Raw genomic sequence first — 12,280 nt, 5'->3', positions numbered from 1 at the left:
TTGCACCTGTAAGCATTAATTGGGCAAAACCGTGAATCACAGGGTAAAATGTTTTCAAAGTACCTCAAATGGGCCAACTAACAGACCAGTACCCATGACTCCAATGAAATTGAAATTTAGCAAATTTTACAAAATATTTTATGACATAAAATTACATTTTATGTAATCATTTTATGCCATCATTTTAAGGTATAATACAGAATGTCACAAAACATTTCCTGTGCTTGACTCCTAATGTCTGACTGTGCTATACAGTTCAACATCAGCTACTTTCAAGGCAGATGCAGAGAAGAGGAGGCTTCCACAGGGCTCTCCCAACAGTCATGAGGGGAGAGGAAAATAAGCTGATATTATATGTGGAAAGACAAATGACCCAATGAGTTCCAGGTTGTCTAGTTATTTATAAGTAGCAACAAATAATTTTAGTTTAATTAAAAACCACAAATATGTTCAACTTGATTTATAAAGTGCCTATTATAAAATTACACTATTAATTTTTGACAAGATTAGAGTTTTTTCTTTGGGTCTTACAATTGCTTTTTCCAGAAATTAATTTACCAAACCCATGAAATGATTTGTGAAATATTGAGTTAAAGATTAAAGCAAATTTATGCCTACCTTATCTCCAGAAATTCATCCAAATATGCTTTGTACTGTTTATCCTTCTCATCAATATTTTTCATATATCTGTTTTATTACATAGATATGTTTTACAAACAAGCAATATCATAGTATATAGGTATTGAATACAATATTTCTTAACCATATTATAATATTCAGGATTGTTCCTTTTTTGCCAACATTCAATATTAGACAACCAGGTTATGCCATAAACCATATAAGAAAATACTCAGACCAGAACTGAATCCTACACAGAGTAATATTCAACAATATGAATTATGTATTTAACTTGCACTTTCAGAGACAAATCAGTATATCTAAAAGAAAATCAATCAGCCTATTTTTGACAATATCATGAACCATGTCGGTATACATTAATAAAACTAATTAAACAACTTATCCAATTGCTCTACAGGTAGAATTGCTAGCACAACTAACATTTGTAGGATAAAAATATGAAGAAACAAGGAACTTTTTGCGGGTTTTCATTATTTTGTATGATACAATATTGAAAACGTCGTAATATTTATTCAGCTAGAACACTATACCATTAAAGTGGTTTGAGAATCAATTTTACTATAATGGTTAACGTGGTTGCCTAGAAACCAGAAGACTGTGAGTTCTAGACCTCCCTTATGCATGAAAATTGGCTGGAGGACTTTGGGCCAGTCACTCACCTCTCAGGGTTTTTGTTGTGGGAAAAGGATACATGTGTGTATACATGTGTGTTTGTACATTTAAAGGATAAAAATCTAATCATAATGATGATAAGTATGCTACAGAATTAGACAAGTGGCGGAAGCTATGGGAAAGAAACTATAAATTAACAATATCAACAGCATATAAAGAAAATTTGTACAAGATGTTTTATAGATGGCACTTTGCACCGGCAAAATTGACGAAGATGTTTAAAGACAAATCAGCCAAATGCTGAAAGTGCCATCAAACACCTGGACCATATTACCATATGTGGTGGACATGCGCAGAAGCTAAAAGATACTGGACATGATTGGAAAAAAATGATAAAGCAACATATAGATTTAAAACCTGAAATATTTGTTTTAGGGATGGTACCTGAAAGTTATAGCAAAGAAAAAATATATTTAATCATTCATGTATTAACTGCAGCTAGAATTGTACTTGCTCAGAATTGGAAAAGTGAAAAAATTCTGGTAAAGATGATTGAGAAAATATTAGAATGTGCAGAGATGAATAGATTAACATTGGCAATTAAAGAAAAAGAAGAAAGTGAATGCTATATGGTATGGGATCTATTCCATCAACGGTTGAAAAATAAAGAAATAAGTTAAAATTGAGTAGATGAGTATACAGAGAAATAAGATAAGATTGTTATAAAGATAAAATACGTAAGTGATAATAGTTTATAAAGAAAATGTAATTACTGATATTTTGGCAAGGAAAGTATGAATTATAATTGTCAACACAAGATATGTGTACCCAGTTGACATACTGTTTAAATGAAAGATGGACTTGTTGTAAATATAAATTAAAAAACTTTAAAAAATAATGATGATATAATCTGAAGGCAGGTTGCAAATGGGATTGTTCTTGTCTGAGATTGAATATACACCATTTTATTTTTTTGTAATAGAGGTGGTCCTTATGACCTCTTGTTCAGCGAGTATTCAAATTTATGACAATACTGAACAAGGAGAACTTACAATATATCCTCAGCCATCATAGGGAACTGAAGTAATTTGATCATCATTTCTGATATTCCCTGCCACCTTCTCACAAACAGTCAATGGGGAAGCTGGCAAGAAGTTTCAGTCCAGTGAGGACTTCATTTAATGATCCAAGTGGTCTTCCCTTTAACAATAGTAACTGGTGGAATTGCCATCACTGAGTGATGCAGTCATGTGATGTTGTGCTTTATGACCACATCACTTAGCAATGGCCATTCCAGCCCCAATTGCCATTGTAACCCAAGGACCACCTATTTTCAGAAACAAACTAAAATCTGAAAAAAATATGTAAATATAAAATCCACTGTAATCCTAACCTTAACCTCTCACCACCTAAACATATTTTCAAATAAACGTACGTTTCATTGGTTTCTATTAGCTTTCTGACTTTATTTTTTCCTGCTTTTAATCCTTCTTGTTTTTCTTTTTTTTCTTGTTGCCATTTTTTAAAGTTCATTTCTGCATCTTGATGAAACCAATCCAATTCTCTCTTGCTGAGCTGTAAAACAAAAAATATTTATTTACCCCTCCATGCAACATAATAGGATGCTTCCTTGAAACAAAATATCCAAGTTTGAATGCAAAAAAACAGTGTGTGGTGTATTCACTAAACAGTGTATTTGGATTTTTTTTTAAAAAAGTGATATGTAAAATTATTAATGAACATCTGAAAAGAAAAAAAATATTTTTGCTACGCAAGCAAAGTGACTGCTTTAGTCACTTTGCTGCATAACAAAAGAAATAAAAACCCTTTAAGTATCTGATTTTCAGGAGAATAAAAACTTTAACTACAGTAGCACTTAGATTTATATACTGCTTCACAAAGCTTTACAGACCTCTCTAAACTGTTTACAGAGGCAGTTTATTGCCCCCAATAATCTGGGTCCTCATTTTACTGACCTTGGAAGGATGAAAGGCTGAGTCAACCTTGAGCCAGTGAGAACCATATTGCTGAACTGCTGCTAGCTGGCAATCAGCAGAAGTAGCCTGCAGCACTGCATTCTAACAACTGTGCCCCCACGGCTCATTACACCATTATGTAGGTTAAGCAACTTTTTTTTCTTTTAAGGTGTACATTATTAATTTAATGTAATAATCTTCCATGTTGCAGTGAATAAGTCTTTACAATATCATTTCAAATACGGCTTGAATTATAATGGAAAATATTTTTCAGCAAAAGATTAAAAAAGACACAAAATACAGCTGGTCATATAACTGTATGAATAATAGTGGCAACCATGATGATTTCCTTCCCTTTATATGTATAATTGTTAATGATGAAAAATAATTACCTTGTTTCCTTCAATAAGTAGTGATAACTCTTCCTCTAAGATAGTGGTCTCTTTGGAACTTCGACATTTAAGTTGTTCATACTTTTCAATTGCTTCTTTAAGTTGTTTTTGTAGTACATGATGTTCTTTCTCCATACGTAACATATCTCCCTGAAAAATGTTACACCCTATGTTCCTACAATGCTTTAATCAGTTTGCATAACCATAAAAAACAGCAATAACTAATTTAAAATTATTATTGCTGCCAGATAAAAAATAAACATTCTTTTATTTACAAATTTCCATTTAATAATAATCTGATAATTTAAGAGTATGTTAAAGAAGTACATTTTTTGATACAAGCACCTGATTCCCTCTCCCAAGATAAAACAGAAATTTAAATAGCAGGCCAGCAATTAATGTGATCTTACACATTACACATATTTCTCTAAATCTGAAAGTCGACTGAATAAATGTATTAAGATTGGCAATTTCAGTTAGGAAGCTTAAAAAGGCAATGTTTTCTTTATTATTACAGTAGTTTCATAGAGCTGGGCCTTGACTTACAACCACAATTGAGCTCAGTATCATGATTGTTGAGTGAAGCAGTCATTAAGAGGGACTTCATGTGACTGCCCATATGACTGCTTGGCTCAATTACTGCAATCCTGCCACTCTAGTTTCTGACATCCACAGGAGGATGTCAGTTTCCTGCATGCAGAAGAGAACTCCTAAAATGGAGGCTGAATTACAGTTATCAGATCTGAGCCCCATTTCTCCACCCTTCCGAAGGAATTCAGCATCCCTTGGCAAGTAGCTCTTTCAGCCACCTTTCAGTGACAATAGGGAATCCTCTCTGCTGGCTCCATTAACTTTCTAGGGAAGCCGGGAGAAAAAATTCCAAATGTCAATCACATGATCGCAGGGCACTGGGCAACCCGGCTGTGCCAACAGGTTGCCAAGCACTCAGATTGTAATTATATAATTGGGAGAATAGCAATAGCACTTAGACTTATATACTGCTTCACAGCTCTCTCTAAGCGGTTTACAGAGTCAGCATACTGCCCCAACAATCTTTCTAGATTGGGCGTTGGTTCTTACCTGACACGCCAATTCTCTGGAGCCATGAGGATCATCCAAAGTGTGGGAGGTGCTTCAGTCTACGTCGCTGATGGCTGAGCTCAATCACTGAGGAACGCTCCGCCCTCCATCACGTGGCTCTCTTGCGTTCCCCAGTTTGCGTGAAGACGAAGGTGAAGAGAAGGACGTTGCTCTGCTCTTCCTATGCTAAAGAGGTCATTGGCCGAAACAAGGCCCCACCAGACGGTAAATTAAGGGTGGGGCTGGATGATCCTCACGGCTCCAGAGAATTGGCGTGTCAGGTAAGAACCAACGCCCATTCTCCTGAGAGCCGTTCGGATCATCCAAAGTGTGGGACATACCAAAGCTTGGCTGTCCTACGGGAGGGACTCCGTCTGGTCCTGCAATCTCCGAGGTTCCCTGAAGACTCGCTGGAGGACTCGCCTACCAAACGAAGCCTCCGCCGAGGCAAAGGTGTCAATCTTATAGTGTCTAATGAAAGGAGAGGGGGATGCCCAAGTAGCTGCCCGACAAATATCAGAAATTGGAGCCTGGGTGGCCCAAGCCGCCGAGGTGGCTGCACTTCTGGTGGAGTGTGCTGTGATCCCCCTGGGTACCGGCAGTGCCTGGGACAAATAAGCCTTGGAAATGGTAGCCCTAATCCAGCGGCCGATGGTTGACACTTTGTGGCCTAAGGATTTGGGTTGGAAGGAAAGGAAGAGGGATTCTGACCTCCGGAAGGGTTGAGTACGCTTAATATAAATGTGTAGGGCCCGTCTAACGTCCAGTGAGTGCCAAAGCTTCTCCCTTTCCCGCGAGGGATGGGGACAGAAGTTTGGGAGTATGAGTTCCTGAGCCCTGTGAAAGGTCGAGTTAACCTTGGGCAGGAAGGTAGGGTCCGGTCGGAGGACCACCCTATCGGCATGGAATATGCAAAGGTCCTTCCTTACTGACAAGGCTGCTAACTCCGATATGCGGCGGGCTGAAGTAATGGCTACCAGGAATACTACTTTGAATGTTAAGAATTGGAGAGAGGCTTCCCTGAGAGGCTCAAAGGGTTGCTTAGTCAGAGACACCAGGACCTTGTTAAGGTCCCAGGTGGGGTATCGGTGTACAGTTGGGGGGCACAGGTTAGTGGCCCCCCTGAGGAATGCCCGGATACGGGGGTGGTGGGAAAGGGAACCCGGGTTGTCACAGTCAATGACTGTGGATAGCGCTGCGACCTGACGCCTCAGGGTGTTAGGGGAAAGCCCTTTCCTCAGGCCCTCTTGGAGAAACTCTAAAACCTGAGCTATGGAGGGTGATAGCGGGTTGATCTGAAGAGTATGACACCACTTGCAGAACCCCTTCCAAGTGGCGTTGTATATGCGGGTTCTTGAAGGCCGCCTGGCGGCTAAGATGGTCTCGATAACCTGGTCAGAAAACCGTTCTTTCCTTAAGTGTTCCCGCTCAACCTCCAAACGGCTAACTGGAGCCACTGAGGGTCCGGGTGTTGGAGGGGCCCCTGGGAGAGGGATATCCTGGTCGGGGAAATTCTCCAGGGAGGGGCCACCAATAAGTTGCGGAGGTCCGCAAATCAGGGGCGCCTGGGCCAGAAGGGAGCCACCAGAATCAGCTCTGCCCTCTCGGAGATGAGTTTCTGGAGAACTCTGGGAACCAGGGCTAGAGGCGGGAAGGCATAGAGGAGCCCGGTGGGCCAGGGGCAACGGAGGGCGTCGTGATTCTAGGCCCCGTGGGAGGGGTACCTGGAGAAAAACCTGGGGAGTTGCGTGTTGAGTGGAAAGGCGAAGAGGTCTGCTAACGGGAGACCGAACCTTCTGGTCGCCTCCCTGAATAGGGATGGGTGGATGCGCCATTCGGACTGGTCCACCAAGGTCCTGCTTAGCCAATCCGCTTGGGTGTTTGAGTCCCCTGAGATGTGTTCGGCTTTGAGGGAGAGGAGATTGCGCTCTGCCCAACGGCAGAGGCGTTCGGCCTCCCTCATCAAACGGATGGACTGTGTGCCCCCCTGACGGTTGACGTGAGCCTTGGCGGTGACGTTGTCCGTGAGTATGAGGACATGCCGCCCGCATACCTGAGGGAGGAAACTGCGCAGGGCCAGGAAGATGGCGTGGAGCTCCAGCCAATTTATACTGCACCCCCGTTCTACCTGAGACCATGTGCCCTGAGTTGAGAGCGAGAGGATGTGAGCGCCCCATCCGGACAGGCTGGCGTCTGTGGTGAGGGTGAGGCGGTGGGGCTCCTTGATGAAGTGACCCTTGTTGATGGTGGGGCTGGTCCACCAGAGGAGAGATGTAAGGACTCTTGGAGGCACCTTGACTGTGGCCTTTGAGTTGCTTCTGCCGGTCCGCTGGAACGGGAGCAGGAACCATTGTAGGGGTCTAGCGTGTAAACGGGCCCATGGAACAATGGAGATACAAGAAACCATTTTACCCAGTAATTTGGACAATTCTAAAATTGTAACCCTTCTGGATCGTCTGATGTGCCTGACGGCTACCTGGATACTAAGGAATCTCTCGGGGGAGAGGAACACCTTACCCTGCACTGAATCAATGACAGCCCCCAAGTGGGAGATACTAGTAGATGGGGATAGTTGGCTCTTTTGCCAATTAACTAGGAAGCCATGGTCTTGGAGGGCCGAGATAGTGACCCTAATGTCCCTCTCTGCTTGGGGCCTGGAGGGAGAGAGGATGAGAATGTCATCCAGGTAGCAATGGAGGCGGACCGGGAGATTCCTGAGATGGGCCGCCAGGGCCGCGAGGACCTTAGTGAAGGTCCTCGGGGCAGAGGCCAACCCAAAGGGAAGGGCGACATATTGGAAGTGGCGGTGGTTATAACAGAACCTGAGGAATTTGAAATGGGAGGGTCGGATTGGAATGTGGAGGTAGGCCTCAGAGAGGTCTATAGAGGATAGCCAGTCCCCCTGCCGGATGCTAAGGAGAATGGACTGCAGGGTGTGCATTTTGAACCTGCGAAGACCAGATAGCGGTTAAGGCGTTTAAGGTCCAAGATGGCCCTCCAACCTCCGGAGGATTTGGGAACTACGAAAAGGTGGGAGTAGAACCCCTGCCCCCGCTGGGAGGGTGGTACGGGTTGAATGGCCTGTATGTGGAGAAGATGATGGATTGCTGCATCCATTAGGTTACGTTTGATGGGGTCCCTTGAGGGGGGGGACGCCAGGAAGAAGTTAGGGGGGGCGCTCCTGAATTCGAGCGTGAGGCCGAGTCTGATGGTATCACGGACCCAGGTATCAGGGGTGGAGGAGTCCCATCGGTCGGCAAAGTGCTTGAGGCGTCCGCCGATGGGGGGGAGGGACGGGATCTACCTGCGATGGAAGGGTCTCCCTCCCGAGCCCCTGAAGGGGCACCTGGAGCCGTTGCCCCTCCTGTTCCTATCGGCCGGATCGGATCGATCCTGGGGCTGGAACGGTCGGAAGGAGGGGGGTCTCGAGTACCTTGGCGGGAAGGGAGACTGGTAGAAGGGGCGGGAGGAGCCTCTCCGAAATGGCTGGGGGGCTCTAGACTCTGACCTCCGAAACAAAGGAGGGAGAAATTTTCTCTTGCTCCGGGTTTCAGATAGTAAGGGTTCCAGGACCATGCCAAATAGTTTGTCCCCTTTTATGGGGGCAGTGGCCAGCCTAACTTTGTTTTTAACGTCCGCCTGCCAGTGTTTAAGCCATAGCAGGCGGCGAGCAGTTACATGGGACGTAATTGCCCGGGTAGAGAACTTGACCACATGGAAGGTGGCGTCAGCGGAGAATTCCGCCGCAGCCGTCAGTTTTGCTATGTCTTGGTGAGCCCTTGTGTTGGAGGGGGGAACATGTTGCTTCAGTTGGCGAAGCCACCGGATTGAAGATCTGGTGAAGAAAGAAGCCGCAGTGGCTGATCTAATGGCCCAGGAGTCTGCTTGATGAGCTCTACGTAAGGCGAGCTCGGACCTCTTGTCCTCGGGTTTCAAAGCCTCTAGGGGGTCACTGGGGGAGGACGAGGAGGCCAACCCAACAATGGGCTCATCCACCTCGAGGGTGTTGAGTAAGTCACAGAAACTCGACTCGAGGTTGAAGAACCTCCTGTCCAGGCTGGAAGGGGCGGGAGGGGCCCTAGTAGAATCCAGCTGATTTGAGACCAGGTCATGAAATAGGGGTGGAGCCGGGATAACCTCCGCCTCCACCACGGGTTGACTAAAGATGGCGTCCTCCTGACCCTCTGCCGGGGAGGAGAGAGCTGAGGAGGTTTGTACAGATAGGCCAGAGATGTTCCTGGCTTTAAATAACAGGGATTTAAACATGTGGGGCTTGAACAGGCCCGCAACAGTGGGTTGGTCCGGGGTAAGACCTTCATCCTCGGACATGTCCCCCTCTATAGGATCTACCTCCGATAGGAGCTCATCTTGCTGTATAGATCCCCATTCCATTTCCTCTGCCCCCCCAAATTGGTCTAGATACTCTATATTCTCCTCCGGATCCCTTTCTGGGAGAGGACTGTCCCCTTGAGAAGGTACCTGACCACGAGTAGGGTCCGATCTAGGCGAGGACCTCACTGATGGTGGGTCGTTTTCGGGCGCCAGTGAGGGAGTAGACCTGGACTTCTGCTGAAGGCCCTCTGCTACCCACTGGCGGAAGGCCCGTTCCATCAATGCCTGTATGTGCGCAGGGATCTCGGATGTGGGGGCCTCCTCCTGTCGAAGACCAGCGGCCGTGGGCGTAAATGTAGCTTCAGGAGGCCGTCTGGCTGATGGGCCGGGAACCTGGTGTCCCTGGGATGGACTGCGCCTGGAGACGGAAAAACTATCTGGAGGAGGGGGGTCTGGAAGTGGAAGGAGCGGAGGGTACTGGAAGTACCGGTTGTGCCTCCCTAGATCGCCTGTCAAATTCCCTCTCGAGGGCCCTATGACGTCGTAGGGCGTCTCTCTGAGAAGCCTTAGAAGTCTCTTTAGGTATTTCGTTAGGAGTTTCCTTAGCCTGGTTGCGCAGGTGGTAGGATCTGGATTTGGCCTTCAAAGAAGAGCCTTTGGTGGGAATATCATCTGCCATTGTACAAGAAAGGACAGTAATACAGTTAAGGCGGTTGGCTCGCCAAGGGTTCGACCTACAACAAAGGTCGGGTGTCCTTTCAGCTGGCCCACACCCCCTTTTGGAATTTAGATATTGAGATAATTCTTAATACTTATTTGCACAAGCAGGATAACAATCCAATGAGGCTTGGAATGCTAAGGTTCAATATCAATAAGAGAAAAATTACAGGAATAAACTCACCCAGATCATCTATATGTGAGTATAAATATAAACATATCTGAGGGGAAATATCTAGACCTGCATACAGGCAGATATTCCAATGTCTATTAGTATTAGAACTATTGTTAATATTCTTGTTCTAATATTCTTATAATTATTATTATTATTATATTATTAATATTACTCTAGTAATGAGAAATTGCCAATTTTCCGAATTAAACGCCTGAGGCTAGTAAGAGGCCTCTGGCAGCTGGAGCTCCCAGGCAACAACCGGGAGGGATAGGCTGCTATCACTTGCCCTGAGCCTGCTGCGGGAAGCCAACAATCAATAAGTATCAATTACCAAAAATATCAATTACCAAAGGCCCTACAGGCTGAGGGGCCTGTGCTAGGGCCGGTTACTTCGCAGCACTATGAGGCCTCAATAAAGATGGCGCCCGCCACGTGGAGGCGCCCTAGGGGTGATCGCCCACGTTCCTAAGTCCCGGGCTGATCAGGGCAATGAAGCTTCCTTCTCCGGCCCTAAAAACGGCCGAGGAAGCTAGGCAGTAGTTTTTCGCCCCTTCTTAGGGCGAGCGGCGTTTGCAGTGGGGGGGAATACCAGCCGCGCTATCTCAGCGCGATCAGTAAAGCCGCTGCAAGCGCGGCGAAAGAAACGGCAGGCAAAGGATCGAATGGGGGGGATTAGCGCCAAAGCGCGAAAGCCGCCCGTTCTACCTCCCCCCTGGGGCCGAAAGAAGCTTGCTCCCCTTAAATCCTCTGTCCTGCGCCAGAAGGCTAAGGAAAATACTCGTTTTTCTATAAAAGTATTCAAACCTGAGAGAAGTCTTGGATCGGCCAAGGAGTAGGAATGCACAGCCTAACTTGACGACGGCTGAGCGCAAACTGGGGAACGCAAGAGAGCCACGTGATGGAGGGCGGAGCGTTCCTCAGTGATTGAGCTCAGCCATCAGCGACGTACACTGAAGCACCTCCCACACTTTGGATGATCCGAATGGCTCTCAGGAGAACCTCATTTTACCGACCTCTGAAGGATGGAAGGCTGAGTCAACCTTGAGTCTGGTTAGATTTGAACTGCCAAACTGCAGGCAGCTGGCAGGCAGCAGAAACAGCCTGCAGTACTGCATTCTAACTACTGCAACACTCCGATTCAACATTTCACAACAGCCAGTAATGATTTCTGAGGTCATCATAACTTCAAATTGTTGTTAACAACAGGTCATAAGACAAGGATTATCAATAACCTCAACCTTGCTGGACACCTTCTATAAATCTGATAGTTTACTTACTTGTTGACTTTCATAAGGATGAAGAGGTAAAGTATTAACTCCAGCATCTGTTAGTTCTTGATCTACCTACAATGTAAAGGCCCAAAAATACTTTCAACAAAGGATGTATATACACACGCACACACACTCTGAAGTATGACAGACAACATGAATATAAGCAACTATGTGACAAAGAGTTGATATTTACAAAAAAAAACAAGCTATTAAGGAGTTGACAAATTACTGAAAGATAATCCAAAAAGATGTCAGTTGACTTTACAAGTAGTCTTCATTCTCAAAAGTAGGAAACAATGGGAAAAATGCATTATCATCAGATATTGGAGATATTAGATAGATACCGGGAGGAATGGGCTGAGTTGGTAAGCCCTAACTGAATTCAAATGTTCTGGCCATGGCTAAAGTACTTAAGGAAAAATAGGTGCAGGCCTGATTGTGGAAAGACCTGGCAGAGTCCATGTGGTAAAGGGTGAGGAAGAGGAGGAAAGGCAAGATAAGATTTTTCTATTCACCTTGGAAAAACCCTGATTTTTTTCCTAAGCCAAACCTAAGAAATTCCAAGCCACTGAGAACTGTCAGATTGAAGTTCCAAGATGCAGTTGTTGTTCTAAGCACAAAGTATGTTTATTGCTTTTGGTGCATTTTGATTATAATACTAAGCAGAAGATATTTCAACAAGAACCCTAAGGCATTATTCTACTTTGACAATGCCTAGAAACACCAGATCTTTGGACTATGAAGGTACAGGGCTATAGCTAGGTTTTTTTGTGCTTCCTGCTGGGCTAAGAATAAAAGATCTTCCTAGGAGAATGTTGAAGTGGGAGATGGGGTGGGCAGCATTTTAACATATAGAATGAGAATGGAAACTTTCATTTGTGTTGAAGCCTATGTTCTCTGTGGGAAAATGCATACCAGCAGTGGAGTAAACCAAACATGGGAGAGGCAATCTTTTTTTAAAAAATCTCTTGCATTCTGGCCTACCACCACTGAGATCTGACTCATCGCTTCCAAAGGGCATTTGAAGCAGAATCACACAACTTGCGTATACCAAAATACAAAAATCTATTACTTGAGCTGCACTTG

The 12,280-nt window shown here is 44.8% G+C and overlaps 1 protein-coding gene across 4 annotated transcripts in view; it reads right to left on the bottom strand.

Moving 5' to 3' along the window:
• Window positions 1–12,280, bottom strand: part of TTC3 (tetratricopeptide repeat domain 3) — an 85,517-nt gene that overhangs the window by 11,983 nt on the left and 61,254 nt on the right. For all 4 annotated transcript variants that reach the window (XM_087966755.1, XM_087966757.1, XM_087966758.1 and 1 more), the window contains 4 exons: window positions 11,201–11,266; window positions 3,620–3,769; window positions 2,687–2,826; window positions 619–687 (listed from right to left, as the gene is read on the bottom strand). In XM_087966755.1, coding sequence (XP_087822881.1) covers window positions 619–687; window positions 2,687–2,826; window positions 3,620–3,769; window positions 11,201–11,266 — 425 coding nt within the window. The remainder of the gene's footprint in view (window positions 1–618; window positions 688–2,686; window positions 2,827–3,619; window positions 3,770–11,200; window positions 11,267–12,280) is intronic.

Source organism: Notechis scutatus, chromosome 5 (genome assembly GCF_049901735.1).
Source record: "Notechis scutatus isolate UNSWTSFEM ecotype Mainland chromosome 5, rNotScu1.2, whole genome shotgun sequence".
Classification (NCBI taxonomy): domain Eukaryota; kingdom Metazoa; phylum Chordata; class Lepidosauria; order Squamata; family Elapidae; genus Notechis; species Notechis scutatus.
This window is presented reverse-complemented; position numbering and strand designations above follow the sequence as displayed.